The following is a 20717-nucleotide window of genomic DNA, read 5'->3' as shown; positions in this document are numbered from 1 at the left end:
GTAAGAAGACTAAACCTGCCAGGCACAATTGAAAATTAGGGCAAATGCAAAGATCACAAAATTATGGAATGGACCCATTCAGCAACTCCTCCCCCATCAAGTATTAAAACAGACCAAAATTTTTGAGCTGCAAAAGCAAGCTTGGGGGGAAAAAAAAAAAAAATAAAAAAATTTGAGTGTCTTTTAACAGCTGGCCCCAGGAACTGGGGATGAATTCTCACCTTTAATCCCAGTAAATCTACACAATACACAACTCTGGGAGCACGGCAGGTCAAAAACTTTGCACAACTATGAGCATGGCCACTATTATTAAGGATGTGCAGCTCCTTTCAAACTTTCTATTTCCTATTTCCCAGCTTCTTCTCTATCTTTAGCCCTTCTTTTTCACTCCACCGTTCAGATGAAAATATCCTAGTAATTGACAATCTGCAACCAGCCTAAAATCTCCTTGAAACCTACAGTAAAACCTGCCCAAGAATCCTCCCCCCGGCCCCCAGCTTCCTTTGGTTCAGGCACGACGGGCTGCAGAGGCCTTCTCATCACTGTGCACCCACCAGAGTAGCCACTTGTTCACAAATGGCGAGCCAAAAGTTATTTGAAATATATGCTCCCTGGTAACACAACACGTACTTTAGATTGTTGTGAGGAATCTACTCCACTGCATCCAACCTTTCTTGGCTTCCTGGCCTCTGCACTGAACAACTTGGCCAGTCAGTCATATGGCATAATTATAAAAATGAAAAATAACCTCTAGCCTTGTGCCAGATGTGGAGAACGCTATTAAAAAGCATAGCAAGCAAGAGATCAGGCAAGTGTCTGACAATGACATTTCTCTGTAAATAACCAAAAGTGTCATCACCTTTCCAAACCTTGCATGGGATTTGCTGAAGGCCAAAGGCCCCAGTGCCTCAATGCTGTGCTCTCACTTGCTGCAGAGCTGGCAGCACTCTCCTCCCGCCAGCAGGGCTCTGCCTTCCCACACAGGTGGGAAGATGGCTCCTACATGCCTTCCTGCAGTGCATATTCCACTGCAGTCAAGGGCTCCCTGCAGCCAGTACTGGAGCCTGGCTGTGTGTTTATTTCCACACAGAATCTTCTCCTGTGGTGACGCTACACAACCCACACCCCATGAGCACCGAGCACCTTCTGCTCTCCCCCTGCAGAAGCATGAGGCACGTAAACCAGTGCTAGAGAGCTGTCACTCCTCCCTATCCCTTACGCATGGCAGCCACAAGATGGCCTCCTCCAAGGGCCTCCTGCTGCCACACAAGATGGCCTCCTCTATGGCCCTCATGCTGCTGCACAGGATGGCCTTCCCATTGGGCCTCCTGCTGCACAAGGATAGGTGTTGTTTCCTAGTTTATTACGCTATCTAGGCCTTTCTTTACAAACACAGGAATGGAATGGCTTCTTGACAGCACAGCTGTGTAAAAGACATGCTCTGGTCCCTACACAGCCCCTCTGTGGATGGCCTGTGGCACAGCAGCACGGTGCATGCACAGCAGAACTATGGCTCATGCAGGCAGGCAGACACCCCACTAGCAGACTCTTCTTTATCTGGGGGGCACCCCAGCGAGCAAAGCGCCGTTACGCTGCCTCTGGGCACACTGCCTTCGGACAAGAGCTGGGTGCCATGGTGCTGACCAGGACGGTGCAGCTCCCCTGCACGGTTGGGCTCTTGTGAGAGAAACACCCCTGCACAGCCCGCAGCCCCTTCAGCACCCTGCCCCAGCGAAACCTGCGCCACCTCCGGGCACAGAAAATAGGAAAAAAGAAAAAAAAAAAAAAAAGGCAAGAAAAAAAAAATGGGGAAAAAAAAATTAAAGCCTAAAAAACAACAACAAAAGCACCCCTCACAACAGCCCCAGGGGAGACCCCAGGACCGAGGAGGGCCGAGGTCCGCGGCGCCCCTCCCGCCCGCTCCGGCTCCGCCTGGCTGGGCCCGGCCGGCCCCGCACAGCCCCGCCCGGCGCGGCCGTTGTGAGGCCGTTTCCGCCTCGCGCCGGGCGGGGGCGCCGCGGCGAGGAGGCGCGGTCGGAGCGGGAGCGGCGGGGCCCATCTTGCTGCCGCTCGTCGGCCGCGCTCGGGGAGGAGGGCCCTAGGCCGGCGTGCGGCCAATCCGGGCGGGCGCTGGCGGCGAGCAGGGCAGAATGGGCTGTAGTTTAGTGAAATAGGAAAGCTGCAAACAGTGTGGAGTGCTCCCGGTGTAAATAAAAGGGGGAAAAGAAAAGTTTCTGCAAGTCGCAGCTCTGCAGCCTCGCTCGGGCCCCGGCGCGGGGGGTTGTGCGTCGCAAAAGCCCAACACACTGGACTTTATTGTGCTGCGTTAGCACGCTCTTCCTATTGTTTGTGTTTTTTTCAAAATATGGCAAAGGTTCAGGTGAACAATGTAGTGGTGTTGGATAATCCTTCTCCTTTCTACAATCCTTTCCAATTCGAAATCACATTTGAGTGCATAGAGGACCTGTCTGAAGGTGAGTACGTTTTTCCCGATACGGATTTTGTAACCCCGGGCTCTGCGTTTCAGGGGTTTTAAGGCTTAAACTTTGCGCAGGCCTGCTTCTACAATTTACCAGTTTCTCCTTCGCCGCATCGCCGTGCCGAGGCGAAGGGATGGATGTGCTCGCCCGAGCCGCTGCCGGCGGAAAACCGCTCTCGCCGAGCCCGGCGGGGAAAGTTGGCGGCGTTCGCCCCCCCTGGCCGCGGAGCCGGGGCCGGCTCCCCTCTCCCCGCCGCGCCATCGGCGAGCCGAGCCTCAAGTTGCGAGGAACTTGTTTGAGTGGTGGTAGCCATGTTGCCAGCTTTGTGTGTGCGTGGGGGGGAGCGCGACAGGGAGAGGGTTAACCGGGCTCGGCCGCCGCGCGTCCCCGCGCCCGCGGGGACAGGGGCTGCTGCGCGGCCGGTGCCCCTGCGCTACCCGGAGCGCGGAAGACGCTCCGCGGACAGCCGTTCGCTGGCCTCACGCTCCATTTTAATAATTATTTTACAGTTTTTTTTTCATGGCTGTGGGAGGCAGGGGCGGTCTGGCTCGCGCCCGGGTGCCGGCAGCTGCCTGCCGCGGCGCGGTAGGTGCGGGGGGCCGGCGGCACAGCGCGGTACGGTATGGCACGGCACGTTGGCTGCGGGAGCCCTGCCGGTGGGGGAGGGGGCCGGCCGCCAGCCACTATTTTTGGAAGTCACTCGAAAGTTACTGGCAGCTGCCAGAGGAGGGGGGTGGCCCCGGCGGCGCCGCCCCGCAGCCGCCCCGCGGGGGACCCCCCTCCGGTGTCCGGGGCGCCGGCCGTGCTCCCAGCCGAGGGGCGCGCCGCGCCGCCGGCGGGCTCCCTCCCGCCTTCCCCTCAGCCGGGCGGGCCGCGAACCGCCTTCGTCTCGGCGGCGCTCGGCAGCGCCGCCCCCGGGCCGCCGGCAGGGCCGCGCCGCGGCTCTCCGCAGGAGTCGCCCCGAGAGGCCGCGCGTCCCCCCTCGGGCGGGAGTTTTGAACGCCGCGGCTCGGGGCGAGGAAGGCAGCGGCGGGCCGGGAGGGAAAGCGGGGCGCTCCTGGCAGCTGCCGCCGCTCCGGGAGGAGGAGGCCGCTCGGCTGGGGCTGCCTGCGGTCGGAAGAGAGCAGCCGCCTGGTCCCCGGTGGAGACCAGCGCCGCCTGCTCGCCGGGCAGCCCCAGCGGCCTGAGGGGAGAGGGGAGGCAAAGGGAAAACCGGAGTTAGCGAGTGATAACGCCCGGCAGGCTGTCTGGCGTTGCGGTTAAACTTGCCTCACCCTGCCTGCCTCTGTAGCAGTTTTTACTTGTGGGTGCCGGCGGCCTGTGACAGCGCGCTCGGTAGGACGGCTTGGCTTGCTCTATTCCACCGCCCTTGGGAGGGACGGTCGCGCTGGCGGGAACTTCAGAGGAAGTCCCGTCTGAGCCTGGGATTTCCTCTAGGCCTCTGCCGCTAGTCTCATGCCCCTTTACAACCGACTGAGACGTTAGTCGGAGCTGCCCGTAGCAGGGTGTGCTCCGTGCCCAGCTCCAGGTGGCTGACAGGATCTATAGTCAGTCTGGCCTCATCTGAGATACGGTATCAGACCCCTCGATGGCAACTGCTATGGTAAGCGACAGAGCCTGTCACAGGGGCTCTGCACAAGGCGTTATTTCTTTCTTTCCAGCTGTGCACAGCTGTATGTGACGTGCCTCTCACTCTCTGGATTTACGTTAGAGTTTATCCGGTGCAGTCGGGATGAGAAGAATTATAGATGGTCTAATGCAGAATTCTCAGTTCCCTTCCCCCACCCAAGAGCAGGTTAGGCTACAGGATAAATTCAAGACGAGCACTGCTATCTTTCACATTTAAAAATAAGATTAAAATTGCCTTTGTATACTCGATGAAAAATTTGCTGTCATTGCCTTAGCTTTCACGTGCTAATCTGTTTACTGTTTTCTCTTCAGCCAGTCCTGTGCACCACTGATCCTAAATAACTGTACTCCAGCCCTATTGTTCTAAAAAAAAAAAAAAGGTTGTTATTCAGTATCAAGGTACCTAAACAGCATTAAATGTGTAATTTAAAACTTACTTTTAGAAAGTCCATTTTTAGTACTAAATGCTACTGATTTAGAATGAACTTTACACTGTTCTCCTAGATTAATGGCACAGGATGGTGTGATAATCTTAAACAGTTTAGCCTAAAAGTCTTCACTTGTTGTAAGTACTAACTTACTCGCAAGTGTTGACAAAAGACGTCCTTGTCGTGGAGGAGTGGCCTGCAGTACTTGCAGTAGCTAGTACTACATGCTTAAAAGGTAAATAAAACCTCTGATAGAGTACCTGACCAATTGTGCTGTGCTGTATAGAGGAGTAAGATCTCTTCCCAAGCCCTGTTAATTATATTACTTAAACCCCCCCAAACCTGCATTGATGATAAACATGATAAGCAAGAAGAATTCAGTAATGAGGAAAGAGAATTGCAATCCTACAGCAGCTAAATTCTGTTAAAGAGCAGGTTTTTTCTATGCTTAAGTTCCATTTCTGTGTCAAGAAACCATAATGCAGACTTTTGGATTTTGCAGAGCATAGTAATAAAGTAAATGTAATAAGGTCCAGGTTTGTGCTTTTGCATAGACAATCAGGGCATTGTTCATAAGGGGGAAAAAATATACCATGTAAGTTATTTAAGGTACAGTTTTGAAGCAGCAGTTTCATTAAAAAAAGTAGTCAGTTATAGTTTTCTGTAATGGTGATCTTCCCTTCCTCTGGTTTAAAAAAAACCCAAACCACAAAAATCTGTCTTTAAGGTTAGATTTCTATGTGTATTTATACATGGGTTGAATCAAAAAGTGAAAGGGAAAAGCTGGCCCAGAGGGAGCTAATGTGTGCTAATTTGTAGTTTCACCTTTCAAACACCTGTGGTGGAGAGGGTGAGTTACAAAAAAAAACCCCTGAATTGTAAGAAATGTTTGATTTTAGTGCATTATTTTAAGAAGCAAAATGCTACATTTAATTTTTGTTTTTTTATTTTTCCTGTAAATCTATTTCAGGATGTGGATAAAATCCAAGCACCAATATCTTTGATGAGAATATGATCTAATCATGCTATCACAATTTTATATACTTCTCAGGTTATGCAGGTTACATGTGAAAGAATGGGGGCATACAGTTAGTATGCCTGGTGCTTACACAGTGGGTTTTCTCATTCTCTTTACTACCTTAAGCTGTGAGGTATATACATGGAAGGTGAGAATTTCTTTTGGGGAGGTGAGTCGGTATTCAGGGCGTATAGAGGCATCATCCCCGTGTTGCAGCCATTCTGACAGGCTTTGAGAAGATGCTGAACACGGCTCCCAACAAGTAAATGGGCCCTGTCCCCTGTGTAAAACTTGAAAATTCCCCTGACTATGAAAATGGAGGGATTCCTGCAGCACTGACTGCCTGCAGAGACATGGTGGCATGGTTCATGAGGACTGGGGCAGGCACTGGTAAATCTCCCCAGTGAAGACAGGTCCTTGTTATTTTAGGCCCCTTGCCAAAGAATCAATTTTAGGTTATGCAACACTGTAGATAGGGAAGAGTGGAAGACCCTTGACTGTAATGATAAATAATGGTAGGTTTTGGTTTTGTTTGTTTTGTTCTAGATTTGGAATGGAAAATAATTTATGTGGGTTCAGCTGAAAGTGAAGAGTATGATCAAGTGTTAGACTCTGTTTTAGTAGGACCTGTTCCTGCGGGCAGACACATGTTTGTATTTCAGGTAAGTTTGGTTTAACTCTTTCTAAAATGGTTGTGTTAATTTGTTTAAAGATGACTATCAAACTAAGAGGCACTCAAAAAATAAGGGTAAGATAGAAGAGTATTTCAGTGAGCTCTTCAGGTATGATCTTACAGATCTTACCTTCCTGTAAGATCTGTTCATGAGCTGCTATTTCTTGTTCCTGGTATTTCCACGGTAATACTTTCACTTGTGGCATCAATAATTAGAGACAGTGATATAAGTACTGTTCCTGTAGCTACTGATAACTTTGGCTGGTCTGGTTTATAAATGTAGCCTAGATCACTTTGTAATCAAGAGCACTTGTTACATGTTTTACACCAGCACCATCAGGCTTAGCTCTACTGCAGTTGGTGGCAGTTTTGAGACAATCAGGAGCGCTATGTTAAGGTAGACAACATCTTTCGAAGATTGGGCCAACAAATAAAGCGTAAAACTCGGCTAGAACAGTTAAGAGTTCATTCCTGTTTGGCAGGGTAAACGTTCAACCATTATATTTGGGTAAGCGTGCTAAATTACATAAAAATACAGCAATTTGTAAGATAAAACAGAATGCCAATCCCAGGTAGCAGGCATTTGGGACACAAGTGTGTAGATCAAGACTGTCCAACAGCTGGAGCATGTGACAGTCCTATGAAATCCTGCTGTTAAAGTTAAACACTGCTAAGAAGAAATAACGAAGGGAAGGAGGAAAGAGAACAGGGAAAGAGCAGTACTAAGATGGCTTACTAGCCTATTCTGGTTTCTATTTTTAGTCGGTGGCAGGGGGAGGGAACTGAAATAGACCTGCCTAAATTCTTACAGAAGTTGTTTGTTTGGGATTTTTTTTAATAAAAATTATTATTTAGATCACTTCTTTCTCTATTTATCAAATACTAGTATTTGTCTTGTAAACTGAGAGCGAAATCCATCAGCAGAAAAATCAGACTGAAACTTGAGTGTGGCTTATGGTATAAGAACCACTCTACTAGCTAAATACTATAAATTCACTTAACTATCTAATGGCAAATGCGTGAAGGAGTATGAGCATTAAAAAGTGCTAATGAATACACTTTGTTATTTCTCAGTTACTGTAACCGTTTTGAAACAATATCAATGTTTTTGAGCCATCTTGATTAATCCTGTAAGTTCCAGGAAATGCTTTGTTGGTTTTTTTTTCCTTAGAGGACAGGCTAAAGGAATAGCATTAGGCTGGAGGTTACATTTGTCAACCACATACGCACAAATCGGTCTTGAAACACTTCTGTGTGGCCTTGGAGCTGGGCCTAATTTTTCCACACTGCAAACAAAGCAGATGTGTAACAAATGCATCATTTATTAACAGTTCTTCCATTATCAAGCTGTTACAGCTTATAGCATTAATTGGTCAGAAATAGGTGATCCTCTATTGCCCTCAGAGGGGCTGTCTTGTAGCACTAGATCCAGAAAAATCAGCTGGCATGTACATTTCTAATTTAAAAGATGCACTGTTCTCAGAAAAGTCATGAGGACTCATTGTTGATCGTGATGGGAAGGAGCAGGAGGCAGGTGCCTAAAAAGGTGTGTAGGATGGATTCATCAATTGTATCCCTGTTACAGATGACACTACAGCTAAATTAAGAGTAGACATGAAGACTTTTTGCTTAGATTGGAATAGGTCCTATAAGAGAGTCAGTACTCCTGTGTTAATAAAGTATGCTTTTTATTTCTTATGCAAGTACTGTTGGTCTAAGTATGCTAGACTTCAGGAGTGCTGGATTTTAGGTGAGGGTAGGACTCGGCTAATGTGTAACATAGGAGACCACCAAAACAGAGAGTGCTGCAATAAGCCTTTGCTGGTGATGGAAGCTGTTTTGTATTCACCAAACTGAAGCAGCCTGGGAGATGGAGAGAACTAGCACGGGAAGGCAGAATGGGGCAAAGCACAGAACTGCAGGAGGCATATAATATAAAGAGATTGTGTTCACTAGGGACAGCACAAGGAAAGGACCCTTGCAGAGGTGTATAAAATTTTCAGCTAATATGAATGCTGTAGATTTTTCGAAATAGGAAAATGGCTGAAACGGCAAGTAAAATGGAGTATCACACAGATAAAATACCAGGGATGATAAAACTGTCTTTGTTGAAAAGAAGCTATGTATCAGGTTGGAAAGTCAGCCTTTCATACAGAAAGATGGAAAACTATTGTGCTTTCAGACTTAAACAATCATATTTTGAAATATTTAAAAAAAAAAATAAATTTAAACATTAAAGGCCCAGAGCTTGAGCCTTTTTGTTTCTAAATACCAAGATACAAGTAGTGAAACCTCATTCTTTCTCTCTGCACTTGAGGATTTTCACAGAAACTTCTCTTTGAGAATATAAGCATATAAATAACTTACTATCTTTAAGTGGGGATATGACCTTAGCTACCTACTCTGCAGTAATAGCTATGTGAATAAATGTATCATGTGGAAAAGCAAGAGAATTCAAGACAAACATACATATTGAGTGATTTCATAAAATTCTTAAGTAATTTCTAGAATAAGAATGACATTAAGACAGGATTTTTATGCAAAAGTTAATCTACTGTCTTTCTGCCTACCAAGAAGTGTGCAACTGCTGACTTATCACTAGATTATATCAAGGTTGTCTGATTTTTCTCCCACCTGTGTATGATCGTTTGTTCCCTGGTCAGTTAAGAAGTTTGACATCCAAGGCAGGAAGTTCAAAATTTGAGCAAACAGTTTCAAACAGTGTTCAGTGTCTTTTCCACTCAGCAAAACAATACTTGAGAGTTACGTAGGATTAAAACAGAGTATTTCCTTGGGTTCACTACTGTAACACAAAATTGATGCCAGTGGGAACCTGGAAGAACTACAATCCCATGTTAGGGTGCAAGTTGAGTTTTGGGGGGGTTAAACGGGACAGTGTCCTTTTGCAATATATTAATCTGTAACTGCCCACTGTGGAATTTAAAGTAATCAAATGGTCCTGGGCACTGTTAGAATAAGACTCATAAATTAAAATAGTGATTTAATCTGTATTGGCAGTTCTTGTGATTTCTTCAAGCTTCCGTATTTGTGCTATTCCTTGGTCATCTTTTCTATTCCCCTGTGTGAGTGGCAAAGCCATTTGGTCATTTTCTGTTCCCTTCAGGGGTGGAGGAAGTTGTGTTCTGCCCGATTCCCTGGTTGCTTCTCCCCCTGATCTAAGAGGTCTGACTCATCTAATTCTGCAGAGTGCCTACACCTTCTTATCAAAAGCTAGATTGGTTTGGAGGCTTAGAATTGAAGTGGTAAAGAGCAGAAGGCAATGCTGCATGACCACTAGCTCCCCAATTTCACAGTGCTGGAGCATATAAATGCTTCAGAAAACTACGGATGAGAGGGACAGCAGGAATCAATCCCATTTGTCCTCTGTCCTTAGCCAAGATTCGTTACACTCGAACCATTCTAACATACATCGTTAATACTAATTTGTACTTGCAACACAGGTGTTCGTTGTTGGTTTCATAGCTTCATGTAAAATTGTAAACATGAAGCTGTTTCATTGATGCTTAGATTGCTGTTACTTTAAATCCTACAGCAGAATGAGGCATCACATTTTATCAACAAATATGTAGTTAGGAAGGACGTTAAGGGACTGATGTGAGCCACATTTTACAAGGCAAATTTTATTATTAGTAACTGCAGAGCCATGGTGAGTAACTGAGGAAGATTATAAAAGTTGCCCATTGATTAGAATTGCATCCTGGCTGAAAATGTCAAATGTCTTAGTGTGATGATGCATTTAACTGCATACATTTTAACAAATGTAGGCATGTGGAAGGAGGTGAGAGAGAGTAGTTTATTCCTTTCCTAGAACTCTCTGAGACAGCTCAAGCCTCATCATAGCCTGCCCCTGCTTTTCTTACTGAAGTATAAATTTCAGTCTGTATTTTGAAGGGTTTAGAATTGTTAAAAACACATGCAGACATAATTCAACCCCCCAAAAAGAAATAAGTCTTACTTTACTAACTTACCAAGACAGGCTGGAGAACGATGAGTTAGTACACTTGCTTGAACAACAGTTCAGCTGATGATATATTTAAAAGCAGTTTTCAATCAAAACTGTCTAATCATGCATGAGAAATGTCAGCACACTATTACTGTATTCTAAGTAATTCTGTCTCTAGAGTATAGTGTCCTAAATTCAGGGTTAATGTTGTTGTGAGAGCAGGTATATTGTCTGGTTAACTTGAATAATTTTGAATACAGTCATTACTCAGCTGTTAAGACAAGTACTTAAGATTCCCCTACTAGATAGGTATGTGGTATCAATTTTATTTTAATCCATCTTCTTCTTTCACATGTAGGCTGATGCACCTAACCCAGGGCTTATTCCAGATGCAGATGCAGTAGGTGTAACAGTTGTGCTAATTACATGCACCTATCGAGGTCAAGAATTTATTAGAGTCGGCTACTATGTAAACAATGAATATACCGAAACAGAACTGAGAGAGAACCCACCAGTAAAGCCAGATTTTTCTAAGGTAAGTCATGTTTTGTTCTAGTAATACAGCAAAGGTACGCTTACAGAAAGAGGTTTTTAAGAAACGAAGCCAAATCCCAAGTGATTCCATAAAGTGCATCAAACAAGGCATCAAATGATGGAAAAGACTGTGGGGACAAACTAGAGGTGCCATGCAGTTGCCATAAACGGGGAGAACATCTTGAAACCTATAACAGCTTCCACTGTCTTGAAGCCTTGGCTGGACTTGTTAGTTTGCTTAAATGATTGGGAAATATTTACTGAGAGCATGCTTCCTTGGAGAACAAAATCAGCGTTACTACCAAAGCAAACTTTTCCAGTGATCAGTCTTAACTTTTGTAATGGTGATAAGGTGCCATCTCCACTTAGCTACGTATTATCTTGAAAATGGTGAAAGATTGAGTGAGTGTTTTCCTTTTTGCTGCATACATAAATACAGCATGTTTTCAAAGAAGGAAGGCCAGCCATGATAATAAAATGTGACTAATGTCTAGGCATGTCCACTGCCACAGTATTAATATCTTCCAAATCTAGGTACCGTTTTTACTTTAAAATTTTAGTAGACAAATTAAAATTCAGTTAGTTAAATCAATATAAAGCTTGGTATGGTAATTTAATATAAGGAGGGGTTGCGCTCTTAAATGATGACAGACTATTGGTGGAATTGGTACAATTATTGTAAGCACCGTAAAGTTAGTGTGAAATTTTGTGAAGTACTGTGGTTCCAAAATCTTTGCGGGGGTAGTAATTCGCTTTACTAAAAGCTGGCTTAAATAATAACCACTTGCACTTTATTTGCAGAGCTGTCCTACAGCCTTGAACTCACTGAACACTTAAAATACCCTCTCAAGAAAGCAGTTATTTTTCTGAGTAGGATGTTAGAGTAAATGAACAAGTGGTGTGTTTCTGTAAGAATGTTTCTGATCCGTGGATAGCAGCTGTAGATTCACATTTACATGAATTACTTTTTATGCATACAAGGCTATGGAGAGTAAAAGGAAAAGATCTATATGCATGTGGACTTGAGTTTGAGATGTACACATTACATAATCCATATATTTTCTTCTCTCCCAGCTTCAAAGGAATATTTTGGCATCTAATCCCAGAGTCACGAGATTCCACATTAATTGGGAGGACAACTCTGAAAAACTGGAAGATGCAGAGAGCAGTAACCCAAATCTACAGTCGCTGCTTTCTACAGATGCATTACCTTCAGCATCAAAGGGGTGGTCAACATCAGAAAACTCATTAAATGTTATGTTAGAATCTCATATGGACTGCATGTGACTAACCACCGTCATTTTGGTACTGTACATGTGTTAAACTGTAAAAACAACCAGAACTATTTCCCTCGAATTCCATAAGTACATAGTTGACAAGCAATGTGAAGAACTTGTTTTAAAACATCCTGTAGAAAGTTTATATATAAAAAAAAAAAAAAAAGAAACCAAACAAACAGTATTTGAACAAATTGTGGAATATAAATACAACTATTTTTAAGTAACTGCCTTTTTTCTCTAATGTGTTATTCTATGTGGTCTAAACCAAACCTGATTAAAGTATACATCCTGTCCCCCCACCCCCTTTACTTTGTAAGCACTGTTAAAAGCTAAAAAAACCTGCAAGTTAAAAGCATTTAGGCAAAATGAAGGAATAATGCTGTGTCCTCATCTCTGATACACAGATTGCCAAATATAAAGTGCTGTTTAATAGCAGCTTAAGAACAAAACTGTCATTAGATGAAGCGCAAAGAAAAAAGTATCTCATTAAAAAAAAAAAAAAAATCCAAGAATGTCCTCTTGCTGTGAAAGCAGACAGCACAGTGTAATTTTAGGTGCAAGCTTCTTTTCCTTTCAAGGCACATACTTGTTACTTAAAGCATACAATTTGAGATTTACCATCTGCTATCTTGGATATATCCTGCTGCTGCTTAGTCAAACTGTGGTTTGTTAAGGATAGTGTTTCACGTGGATTTGGGCAGGTATCTCGGGAAAGAACCCTTTTCAGCCACCCTAATGGCACACATCATTTGGTGGAAAGGTTCAAGCAATTACTACAAAATTGAAGCAGCATAAAGGAATAGCATGAGTCAAAAAAAAAAAGTGCTCTTCTGCCAGATTGTGTATGACTGCAGATTGGTAAATTTATGTTCAGGTATGCTTTATTCCTGTAGTCTTCTTAAGTAATAAGGAAGTTAGATGCTTGCTTTCTGTTTGTTGAAACATCTGGACTTTAAAACTTTTCTGTTTTCTCTCTGCCCTTTAAGGCAATCCTAAGCACTGGTGAAAATCAAAATGCAAACTCTGTTGTGGCAGGCATGACACACTCTAGAATACATTGCCTGCCCTCAAGTTCTTGCACTGAGACATCCTATTACCTGGGGCATTCTTGAAGAAGAAAGAACTAAGCAGTAAATTGTAAAGACTTAAGACATTCTTATGACACTACGAATTTAGTTATTCGTTCCAATCCTCCTTAGCCTTATGCATTTGCTGTGACTGTATGTGCATTTAAAATTGTGATCTGTCATGTCAGATACAGGAATATAGTTCTGCTAGTTACTGGTAACCACCCAAACTGTGAACCCTTGGAGGGTCCAGACCCTTAGAAAAATAAGGTAGATTTCATGATGACTGACAGTATAGCTCTGAACAGAACCCTCTCTTCTCTTTCTGCATTCTCTAATAGGGATGAAGACGTTCCAAGCAGTTAGCACTTTGTCTTTCCATGTCATTAGTGAAATTGTCTTCATTTCTTACAAACATGTATTTTTTTTTTAAATTGGAATGACCTGATCTGAATGTACATGCACATGTTTATTTCTTCTATGGAAACCCAGCAATACCTATGGTAGCTGACTGAATGAATGAAACCCATTAATATTTGGAACCCTAGTTCTAATGTGTGCTCTTACAAATCTCTGTAATTGTTTAAAGTGATGATTAGCAATGTAGAAATATTAACACTCTAATATCTGTATAAGTTAACACAGAGAACTGGTCCCCTAAAACAGCCATTGCTTCACTTGAGGGCTGAAATTATGTGGACTTTTAAGAAAGATCTTTTGGTTTTCAGTTATCTTGCAACTTTAAGGTCTAAAGTGACATGTTTGAGATTTTTCATGCACTTCATTGTTCTATTTATAGGTCTAAGATATCTTTTAAATGTAAGCATGTAAATAACTTGGTTATCTGCCAAAAGTTTGGCAGGCTAATGAAGTCTGCCTTGAGCTAAGGCTACTGTAAGTAGTATTTCAAACCCTTGCACCTATTGAAGATTCAAATGAAAACATGAGCAAGTACAAGCTGTAACCAGAATCTGTACATCAGTAGCATGAAGATTTCTTAAAAGCATATGCCGCAAAGTGATGAAAGGAAACTGCTTCCATTACTGCTGTTACTGCTGTTGTAAATACAGTCAGCAAAACTGCCACCCAGCAAACCAGTTAATTTAGAGAAATCAGAAAGTGAAGATCTATTGTTCTGTTTAGGAAGAAAAAAGTCACCTGTGCATGAGGCTGCAGTAGCATTCGGCACCACGTCACCTGTTATGCTAACACATCCTACATGCAGCTGGCCCACTAATCACAGGAAAAAGAATAGCCCTACTGTGCTTGGGGAAAACTGGAGAACACCCCTACCTCAGAGAGCACCTCCTGATCTTTGCAGGAGAAATGGTCAGTCTTTGCTTTTTGAAAGACTGGGTGCCTCTCAGGTCCTGTACAACTTTGTACAGATCTTAGCAGGCCATACACTGTCTTTTGAATATCACATTTCCTGGCAAAATCACATTCCAGAGGCATGGAATTTGAGAAATCAAATTCTAGTACTCCAGAGGCTTCAGGCCTGATCATCAGGCAACATCACAGCACAGACTTAGTGATGTTAAAAGATAGAGTGCATGTAAGGCACCTCTGTAGAGGCTTGTCCCCAATCTCTGAAAGTTTTGCAGGGCTGCACACATGGCTTGCAGACAGCACAGCATTACAATTTCAAAGGTGAGTTCACCTTCCTGCGATCCTTCACTTGCAGGGACCACCAAGATGCAAGGGACTGCTACAGGTTCTGTTGATAGGACTGGTGATGCATCTCACTGTATTTTTATGTCAGATACATAGACTCAGTTCCGTTAGAAGGTTGTCATAATGCTTATAAGATTATTGTAGAGAGAAGTGGATGGATTGGTCAAGGTAACATTTATGGATTAAAAACACAGGTGGGATTTTTTTATATCTAGCTTGAAAACAAATTTGTCCCTTCTTACAGTCATTGTGATTTGTTCATGCATCACCTTGGGTTTGAATTACTATGATGTTCTGAGTCTGAAGGAAGCAAAAAGGCTCCAGCATCATAATGGAGGCTGTTGAAATTTAACCTTTCCAGTGGCTCTCCAAAGCTGCACTGAACAAGCCAACCTTTACCACCAATCTTGAAGGCTGCAGCAACTCAGAACTTTTCTACAATAACCACAGTAACTTAGTTTAGAGGTCACAGGCAATGTGTATTCCTGAGATCTGAGTGACAGTCACAAAGACAAACCTGCTGATCTGACAGTGTGTTATTTATGTTGTACGGCCTCAGCTGTTGGTTTTCTGGAAGTCAGCTCAGGCTGGAGGCTAGCCACTTGCAGCTAGACAGAGTGGCCGCTGCCATCTCAAAATGCTCTGCAAGCCTGCAGATTCTCTCATTTTTGTGAGGGCCACAGAATTTTGGTTCGGAGATGATGGGTTAATTGTGGCTGCTGTTGCTAGCTGGGGTGCTCTGCTCAGTGCCAACAGGGAAGATGCAACAAAACTGACAACTCTGTGTAAGGGCTGGCAGTGTGGGGCGGACTGTTCATACTAGGCCATCCCATTGGATTTATGTTTCCAGTTAAAGTTCTGCTTCTGAAGAGCTGGTTTTGCAGTGTGCGATATTGGAGCTGAAGTCGCTAGGGAGGCTTTGTTAAAGGCAAACCCCAGGTTTCTGTCTGGAATCTAGAAAGCAAAGAGCCCTTCAGGAAGGGATGGAGGGAGGATACACCTCAACATTTCCAACTTCTGTTTATGCTACTTTGGACGCATGGCTGCATACTCATTGTCCATGGCATGAGGGATGTGACTGGCTTTCCTGCAGACAGAAAATCAGAGGAAGGAGGTGTGTTTGCTGCAGAAGGGCTGTACCAGATGTAAGAGATGACAGCTACGTGTTAACAGCAGCTACGTGTTAACAGCAGCATTACAAACTGGCTGAAATGTCAGGAACTTTTATAACGCCCCTGGACCTTGAGATGAGGAGACCTAATTTTCAACATAAGAGGGTCCTCCTTTTTGTCCTATCTCACTAGAAAGGTGTGGCAGACCTACACTGATATAAACTGGGAAGAAGCAGGGGCTTTATGGTGTGGTAAAGGGAATTCTCAAGACACGTGGTATCCGTCCAGAGATCAACTACTTGAAACGCCTGCCATTTCAGCAGCGGGATGAAAAAGTCTGATGCAGGCCTGCCTGGATGTATTATGCCAGATGTGTGCAAGACCTGAAACCTCCGACCAACATTGCAAAGATGCTCCAGCAGCATTTCTTGTCCATCCTAATCTGCAAGTCCTCAAATATAATGAATGAACAGAACAAAGTTTCTAAAGACAGATATTTACTTGACTAAATAATCTTTTGCATGCAGGTAGTTATTGTAAGCTATGTCTCAGGACAAAGCCATCTTGGAGCAGCATTTCTGAGAGGAAATTAAGGGAGAATCTAAGTATCTGCAAGAGACAAGACGTTGCTACAGATGTCACATATCTCTGAAGAGGTTTGATCACAACTTTAAAATTCATTCCTTCAAGAAGTCCAACACACTTTCTACAGAGTTAAGGCCTCTTTAACTTGAGGCCCAACTGTTTGAGGAACAACCAATGAAGTCATGCTCTTGGGAAAATATTTTCAAGGTACATGCTGATAGAAAACACTTCTAGTTCATATACAGTTGTGTATATGTTTAGGGAAAAAAGTAAGAATCCTGTGGTAGAAGTGAAGATGGGAGAAGAATGGCCTAAAGGCTGTCTATCTAGTAATAACTTTATCAGAGCAAGGATATGGATCCACAGTGGAAAACTATTCCCTGGCACCACCTTGGCCTGTATCAGCTAGGGAATGCCCAGTGACAGTTTGAGGAATCTACAAACAGGGAAAAAGGTCTCTAGTTTGAGCGTCTTGAGTACCTCAGGATACTGACACCATGTACGCTATTCATATTCATGGCTGGATGGCTCACATCAGCCACTTTGAGTTGGTTTCTAATGGATCAGAAGAGAGACAACTGTTAGTACCCAAAGCCTGCCTGGCAGGGAGAGGCTTACTGTGGAAAATGGCCGCTTCTCCCTGAGCTAGTTGCCTCCAATGAAACAAGAAAAAAACCGTAGTAGCAAAGTGCTGTTGGCAGGATACCGACAATGTTACACATTGCAAAACGTCAGCAAAACCAGAGGGAGGCCAGAAGGCTGCATTTCATACACCTCAGGAAGGCATATTGTACAGAACTGGAGAGCTGGAGAAACAGCTGATCATCTCCCAGATTTTTAGACAAGCTGCTGTAAATACAGTTCAGAAAATTCTTTAAACAGTCCCTCTGTGAAGGGACACAGCACCAAACAAAACTGCAGAAATGTGAACAGCCAAACACGCACCAGGAAGCCGCAGAGTGACGCTGGCCCACATGTCCACAAGTGTCAGCAGCAGGCATGTGTTGGCTCCCATCCTTATGGAGTCAAATACACCACTCAGCTGATCACTGAAGATCTCAAGCTCCGGGGGTAAATGAAATACTTTCTTACTAGTGATTATCTCATCTAATTATGCACAAGCAGCACTATGGCTCTGGGGACTGCAGAATGGTTAAGAACAGGTTAAACTCAGTAGGAAGGTGGGAGCCCACAGAAAGGTTTTGTTAAACTTCACTAAGTCTCTACCTCTCCAGAAAACTCTGTATCAACTTCTATAAAGTCCATGTACTCGAATGACTCCCTGGGATTCTCAGTTGAGAGACTAGTTGGGGAGAATGAACCAGGCCTTTAAAAAACCTGAACACTGTGTAGACAGAACCAGACAATGGGACAGATGTTTCCCCCATCTTCTACTTACAAAACAGTCTATAGCGGTCAAACGAGTTGTTGAATGTGGGCTGGTCTTGGGGCTGCCAACTTTCATTAAGGAGATGTGGGAGGAACAAATCCTCATAGAAGTCCTAAACTTGCAGGGAACTCCCCATAGGAAATTTCTACTGTTTGCAAGAAAGGCAGCCTAATAAAACAAGTATATTCAGAAACGCTATCCAGAGAGAGGAGGTAAGCCAGGCAATAGATTCTTGGTCCTTTGTAAGGGCTGTTTGCAGCAAGCAGACAACTTGAACCTTTTGGTGAGGTAAGAAAGATGAAGGTCTTGCATACAAAGAACAAGAAAGCCTGGGTCATACTTTCTGAATCAGGCAAAACACATCTGATGAGGCACAGACTGTGTTTACAAAGCCCTGGGGCAGGCAGGAGCCGGGTGGAAAGAGCAGAGGCCCAACAGCAGACCAAGCTGCAGAGTTAGGTCGCTTTTTTCTGGAATTCTGGAAGGCAATTCCAGTTAGGTCTGAAACTGGGGTCACGGGCTGCAGCGGGCACATGGCACCACAGGGCCCCAAAGGATCACAGTGGATCTCAAAGCACATGATACCTAAGGCAGAGCAGGAAAGAAAGGGGATTTTGGCACAGGGAGAATGCTAATGGCCTGGTACGCCGCCCTGGTACAAATAACACTTTTACAGAAAACCAGGGAAAACTGACATGACAGACAGTTTTGGAAGTGGAATTGTAATTCTATGGTTGATTGATAGATAACTCATGTCCTAATCCAGTACTGGATGGGTAAAGGGTACAAGACTTGTTAATGCACAAAATCTTACCAGTTTTCTCTGAAAGAGGAATCCAGATGTAAGACAGCTTTTAGCACTACTCCAGGGCCTATCAAATCTCAGGTGTGCCTTTGGTCCTATGTGGACTGTAATCCCAGAGCCAGCAATTATACTGCAATGCAGACTGCTTCTATACAAAGTAAGGAACTAGTTGAATGTGAAACTTACAGATATAGTCTTTGTACAGTGGAGGGAAAAATGTGCATTAGGACTCTCCTCTCATGAGAAAGCAGAAACAGGTAATTTCAAGTGTACAGTTATGACAAGGAAAGAAAAGCAATTTAATAGTTCTCTAAATTCATCACTTAGAACTTTTGCACAAGAGCAAGTTGACAAAATCAATGTTAGGTATATATTCATAAGACACTCCTTGCAGAGGGAAGAAGGCAAAGGAAATAATTCAAACTACATCAAAACTCCTGGGCTAGAAATTCATGCTTTAGTCGAGCAGTTCTATAGCCATGGAAAGACTCCCTGAAATTAAACTAGGGTTAATAAGATTTCTTGCTAGGCTCAAGTTTCACTTGTGACAAGGGTCTTAAAGAATTTTAAGGTGGAAATTTGATGTGCCTGCTGTCAGATCTGGAGGGAAGGGAGGAGGAAGGAAAGCAAAAGGCCTTTTAAAATGCAAGGAATATTTAAGTGAAATGTAGACAATCTGAAGACCCAAGGCAATCCTTCACAAGATGAAACTCCATCTCCATACATCATTACAGCTAATTGTGTGGCACACATACCATGGTAAGCTTGTAAACTGCAGTAGTGGTTTTCAGAGAAATGTCTTTTGAACATAGGTATCATGGCTGAGCTGGAAACCAGATCACGTGGAAAATGAAGCACACGAGGGAGATGAAGTGAAGAAGGCAACAGCAACATCAGAGGCCCAGAGCAGCTGACACAGGCAGATTACTACTCCCTGTAGGAGTACTACTCCCTGACAAAAGTGGGCAAAGTCACATTGAAACGCATGGCAAAATTTCTCTCCAGGTCACTGTCAGTCCCTTAGCAAAACTTAAATTATCCAGCTTGTTCTCAGTTCCTGCACAGAACAAAAAGGTTGTGTTGAGCCACAATGTTCTCTCTGGCTTCCCTCCAGACCTATTTGTCAACAGTTTGAATGGAAAACCAAACTTGCTTTGTAACAAGTTCCCTGCACATAAGAGTGTATGTTCAACATCACGTTCCACTTCTGCAGCTACAAAAGACCCAGTTACACATATGTACACAGAGCTACAACTGGGAAGGATTTATCCTCTGCTGTTCCCGTGTACAAATAATGCTGCTTCCCAGACATAAAATGAAAAGCAGCACTCACTATGTGAGAAACATTCAAGGTACACATGCTAGCTGAGACACTGGGGTTTGTCCCTAATTATTTTGTGATTTTGAATGTACTAGTAATATAGTCATTTGCCCAAATAAAGTATTTGCAGAGGTAATCTGACCCTGCACATCGTCCCCAGAAGAGTTCGTAAAGATACCTGGTATTCAGAGCCAGCTGGGACATACCTACATTAAACAAACAAACAAACAAACAAACAGAAAGCTTGCTCTCTGAAACCATCTCAAAACCACCTTTATAAGTCAGAAATAATTCCTCAGCATGGGGAGTGAATTTCCAGAAAGCCAGCAGAAATCAAACTGGCACCTGGCCAGAACATATGAAAGAACAGAAAAAAGGAAGGTATCTGTTCAGGAGAAACCAAATGATGCTAGCCCATCACAGTATGAGCTCTGGAAAGATGTCATATTTGTCATAACTGGGAAGAACACTAAAAATACAGGTCCAGATGATCCTCTGCTAGCAAAGCAGTGTGAGGTGCCTCTGGATGAGGCTTGTAAGGTTCCCTGTTAGAAGCTCATCACGCTGCTCTACTGATACAGAAGCAGGGGCAGGACTGCCCTTCTGCATAGAATCATGTCAGGCTTCATATGCCTCCACACCAATTTGTTGCTTTAGCTGTGCTCGTACAACCTGAGCACACGTGTTCATATATTTAGAAGACCTCTATATAAACATACTCGAGAGAAGAAAACGTTCCAGCTGAAGCAGCACATAC

General features: G+C 43.8%; 2 protein-coding genes across 2 annotated transcripts in view; one reads left to right on the top strand and one right to left on the bottom strand.

The window, feature by feature from the left end:
* MCM9 (minichromosome maintenance 9 homologous recombination repair factor) overlaps positions 1-20717 on the bottom strand; it is a 47731-nt gene that overhangs the window by 14076 nt on the left and 12938 nt on the right. The gene's annotated exons all lie outside the window — the stretch shown is intronic.
* Positions 1985-13615, top strand: ASF1A (anti-silencing function 1A histone chaperone). The gene is made up of 4 exons (XM_030490030.1): positions 1985-2474; positions 6102-6217; positions 10551-10727; positions 11801-13615. The coding sequence occupies exons 1-4, from the start codon at positions 2366-2368 to the stop codon at positions 12011-12013; spliced, it is 615 nt and encodes a 204-aa protein (XP_030345890.1). The 5' UTR covers positions 1985-2365; the 3' UTR covers positions 12014-13615.

Source organism: Strigops habroptila, chromosome 6 (genome assembly GCF_004027225.2).
Source record: "Strigops habroptila isolate Jane chromosome 6, bStrHab1.2.pri, whole genome shotgun sequence".
Classification (NCBI taxonomy): domain Eukaryota; kingdom Metazoa; phylum Chordata; class Aves; order Psittaciformes; family Psittacidae; genus Strigops; species Strigops habroptila.
This window is presented reverse-complemented; position numbering and strand designations above follow the sequence as displayed.

Excerpts from the sequence above, each read along its gene's own strand:
- ASF1A (XM_030490030.1), top strand. The coding sequence starts at position 2,366 with ATGGCAAAGGTTCAGGTGAACAATGTAGTGGTGTTGGATAATCCTTCT. Across the intron at positions 2,475-6,101 it reads CATAGAGGACCTGTCTGAAG|ATTTGGAATGGAAAATAATT; the intron begins GTGAGTACGTTT and ends GTTTTGTTCTAG. Across the intron at positions 10,728-11,800 it reads TAAAGCCAGATTTTTCTAAG|CTTCAAAGGAATATTTTGGC; the intron begins GTAAGTCATGTT and ends CTTCTCTCCCAG.